The sequence below is a fragment of the Nelumbo lutea genome, chromosome 2 (genome assembly GCF_056320005.1).
Source record: "Nelumbo lutea isolate HS-2025 chromosome 2, American lotus-T2T, whole genome shotgun sequence".
In the NCBI taxonomy this organism is placed as follows: Eukaryota; Viridiplantae; Streptophyta; class Magnoliopsida; order Proteales; family Nelumbonaceae; genus Nelumbo; species Nelumbo lutea.
In genome coordinates, this window is record NC_142685.1 from 13,260,192 (window position 1) to 13,264,092 (window position 3,901).

At 41.6% G+C, this 3,901-nt stretch overlaps 1 protein-coding gene across 2 annotated transcripts; it reads right to left on the reverse strand.

The window, feature by feature from the left end:
* Positions 1-257: 257 nt before the first annotated feature.
* Positions 258-2,743, reverse strand: LOC148868661 (peroxidase 4-like). Of its 2 annotated transcripts, none has more exons than XM_088971206.1 (4): positions 2,273-2,743; positions 1,976-2,158; positions 1,068-1,233; positions 258-875 (listed from the first exon to the last, which is right to left on the reverse strand). In XM_088971206.1, exons 1-4 carry the CDS (start codon positions 2,480-2,482, stop codon positions 487-489), a joined length of 948 nt encoding a protein of 315 aa, XP_088827332.1. In that variant the 5' UTR covers positions 2,483-2,743; the 3' UTR covers positions 258-486. The 2 variants fall into 2 exon arrangements, with proteins under 2 accessions (XP_088827332.1, XP_088827331.1); XM_088971205.1 differs by having other exon boundaries at positions 1,976-2,194; positions 2,273-2,580.
* Positions 2,744-3,901: the final 1,158 nt, after the last annotated feature.

The following is a 3,901-nucleotide window of genomic DNA, read 5'->3' on the forward strand; positions in this document are numbered from 1 at the left end:
CTCCCATGTATTTATATTAGTGCAAATAAAATTGCACTAGTATAAATGCACCCTTGCTGGCTATCCCTGCCTTTTTGGTTTAAATCAAACGCAGCCTTATTGGATTTTGAAGAGATCTAAAATCTCCCATCTAACCATGCAAGTGATAATTAAGATCGTTTGTTGGTACCTTAGCCCTATCTTAAGTTGTTAACAGGAACAGGTTAGGTTGTTCCTTGTAATTCTCTCTTAATTAATGATCTTAAGGAGCTAAAATATACAGAAAATAAATTTCCTTTGATTAAAAAGACAAGCTAATTATAAACTAATGTATACAAATATTAATGAAAGTGTTATTGTATTATACGGTAGATAGATAATTAAAATATAAGATATGTAGGAGGCTTCGCACTTGGCGGGGGACCCTCGATCAAAGCCAAATCCTGCAGGAGTGAGAGAGCATGTGCATAGCGTGACCCACTCCAAGACCCAATGCATCGACCGTAATTAATTAACCTTTCTACAATTGAGTCTGATCTCCCCTTCACTACCTGTGAGAGGACTAATGTTACCCATCTTAACCATGGCTTTGGCGAAATCCTTAAAGAACTTGGATGGGTTGCCGACATATTTCTTAACCAGAGAATCAGTGGAGGAGCTTCCATTAAATAGCTCCTGATCAGTATGAAGAAGCCCCTTTCCCTTCAACAAGTTCTTATAATAATAGTTATCGAAGTATGTTGGGGTTTGTGCATCGAGGCCTGCAAGTTTGCTATCGTTACCACTTCTTGGGCACTTGCGCTGCAACGACATTGCCAAGGTGCCATCGATGTTGGAGTCGTTGTAGATCCGACTACGGAACGTTGTGCACCTGGCTAGCCCAATTGTGTGTGAACCTGCAATAACCGGCCAGGGTGAACCAGTTGAATTAAACAAATCTTAATTTTACTACCTACTTTTCAAAATATAATTAATAGGGGATATACAACAGTGCCGTTCTCTTTAAAATAAGTTAATAATTAATTAGGAGTTTCGTTTCATGAGCCAAGAGCCAACCTTCATTTCATCTTCATCCTAAACGTACGTACCTGAAAGAGCCACCATGTCTTTCACAGAAAGCCCCTTCGCAGCAAATCTAGTTTCAAGGACGCTAAGATTTGAGGTGGGTGCTGGGATATCAGAATTTGCAGCTGTTAAATTGGCTGTAATAGAATCTCTTCTTCCTAGTTCAACTGTCCATGAAGGCCCACCCAGCTGAAAAATACAGACCAGACTCCACGTCAATTTCAATTCATCTAAAAATCATCAAAATACAAATTTTAGGTGATAATTAATATTGGATTTCCAGAGCTACCCCCAGAAATTAACTATAACCCCCCCCCCCCTCTCTCTCTCTCTCTGTATAGGGTGTCGGTGTCCCCCACATCCAGCTGACCAGCTGTTCACCATCGGACCCGGCTCAACGGTTCGGTCCACAAAATCACAGCAAACGTGTGCCAGAGTAGCTATCTCATTCTCATTGCAACTCCACTTTTGGAACTCTTCTTCAATCAGCGCAAACGCTAAACAAACTGTTTCTTTACCTTACCTTAGACCAAAAACTCGTTATCAACCAGTACTCAACCCTAACTGAAAATATCGGATTATCATATATAATATAATTTTGATCCTAATTTTAACTGGGTGGGTTGCATTGAAATACAAGACAGGTTTGAGACAGACCAGGAGTTGCCAACATTAATTCAAGTGTCGCAAATTCTAGAGTTAACTCGGAGTCTCAAGTAGCTGACTCGAGAGAGGTAATCAAATATCAACAAGATTAGCCGACCAAAGTTGAAGGGCCTGAGTTTTCATCCGTGCCGACTCAATGCTGAATAGTGAAGTCGACACAGCTAATAACGTTGACCCAGCTGTCCATTTCTAGAGAGAGAGAGAGTAGTGCCACTACAGAAAAATCGACAATGTTCATGTGGTGGGGTTTCTTCACATATACAACCGAATCACGAGCTGCTAGAGCGAGAATATCAGCACACGACACAACTCCAGGGCACTTCTTCTCCAAGCGTGATTTTATGTCATCGACAACGTCGAACCCTCGAACAGAGTTATTGTTGGGAACTGCTGTTTTCTCCCCAGTGAAGCTCGCCGTGTCATCCAGAAGTATGGATCCGTCGCAGCCCTTATAATCAGAAACAGTGCATCGATCGATTATTAGCTGCCAGTCCGTTAACCTAATCATTAAACATAAACACAAATTGATGCATGATAGGTCGGGGGTCAAAACAATGCTTACATTTACGAAACAGTCATGAAAATGTAATCGAAGTAGAGAGGCACCGATTCGCATCTCCTTCTTAATAGCTGCAATTACAGCATTATTGACAATGGAAAGAGCTTCTGGGCATGTCGATGAATAGTGATTAGATGAAAGCTTGCATTGAGCAACAGCACAAAGACCTGCAAAAATGATGAGGGTACGACAGACTAAGCTGTAGGGAGACATGAAAATGGTTATTATAATACTTTCCGCAACACCGACACAGAGGAGGTCCTTCTCACGCTGCAAGCCTGCTAAATACTACGCAGCTGGACCTACGAAGTACAGAGATATACTTCTATTTGTATTGACATCGGAACGTTCCGAATGATTCAGAAGACAAGGCACCGACGAAACAGGTAGATTTCACCATGAAACTCTTGGTTGGGGCCCAACCTCCGATCCAATGGTTCCCAGTTGCACTAACCTTCCAAAATCAAGCGATTCAGGTGTCATAATACTTTTCCCCCCACTTTATAAAAGCAAGTAAAAGCAATGTTGGAGTACCGTGTCGTCATGTCAATGGGGTCATTTTCGTAGGGACGAAGCACAGGAGAAATTACCACTCATTAGTAAAGGCAGAGGTGGCCTATCCGTGCTTTCTCCATCGACCATCGTTAAATCAATTCATTTCGTCAACACGTCAATGTGGGGTGCCTAATCTCATGTCTTCTTGCGGGAGAAAGGTCATATGGGAAACCCCTTAATTTGAGGACTGATTGAACTCTTGAAAACAACCTCCCTCCCTCCCTCTTAAGTTTTTTTTTTTCACTTACAACTTCGAGAATCTCTCTCTCTCTCTCTCTCTCTCTCTAGTTTTTACTCTATTTGTAGGACACAGACACAGGGGTTCAACTTTCATCCTTGTTCCGTCGATCTGTACTACTTTCTGTTCAAATATGAGATAGGCCTAGAGAGCGAGATAGTTGGAATCTCCAATTTACATAAAAATTGAATGTTTATTTGGAATGTCTTTTGAACTTGGACGACGTTCTTCCAAACATTGGATCAGCTGCTGCAGACATATGCGAGGGAGATGCACAGGCCAAGTCAACCCGGGCATCCAAAGTATCTGAGCTAATTGTTTGGGCTTCCGTGGGCATCCAAAGTAAAATTTATGGTGGGCTCAGCCCACATTCAAAAAAACATGCCTCTAGCCATGTGCTTGGACTAATGCTTCTTCTCTAAAGATATGCAACAATGTGAATAAGACTGATCTAGACCATCCCAGATGGAGAAGCTCCTGATATGATATCATATGCCCATCCACATTCTCTCTTCCCCAATTGAGGTAATGGCCTTAGTTTGGGAAGAGTACAAATATAAATAGTACACCGCACATGCTGTTAGAACTCTCCAAAATTGAAATTCCATCCAAATTTTCAGATCTTTAATAATTCAAGATAGCACAGAAAATAACTGGTTTGGGGGTCGAAAAGTTCCCAATAATGGAGCTAGTTAAGGGAGACCCTTTTATATTGATTCTCATGTGAATGATGAATTGTCTGTTGTCCATACGTTCAATACTCGGTCCGGCATGGGGAGAGAGAGAAAAAAAAAAAAAAGAGGGAGAGAATCAAACAACCTCCTAGAAGAGGCCAAATC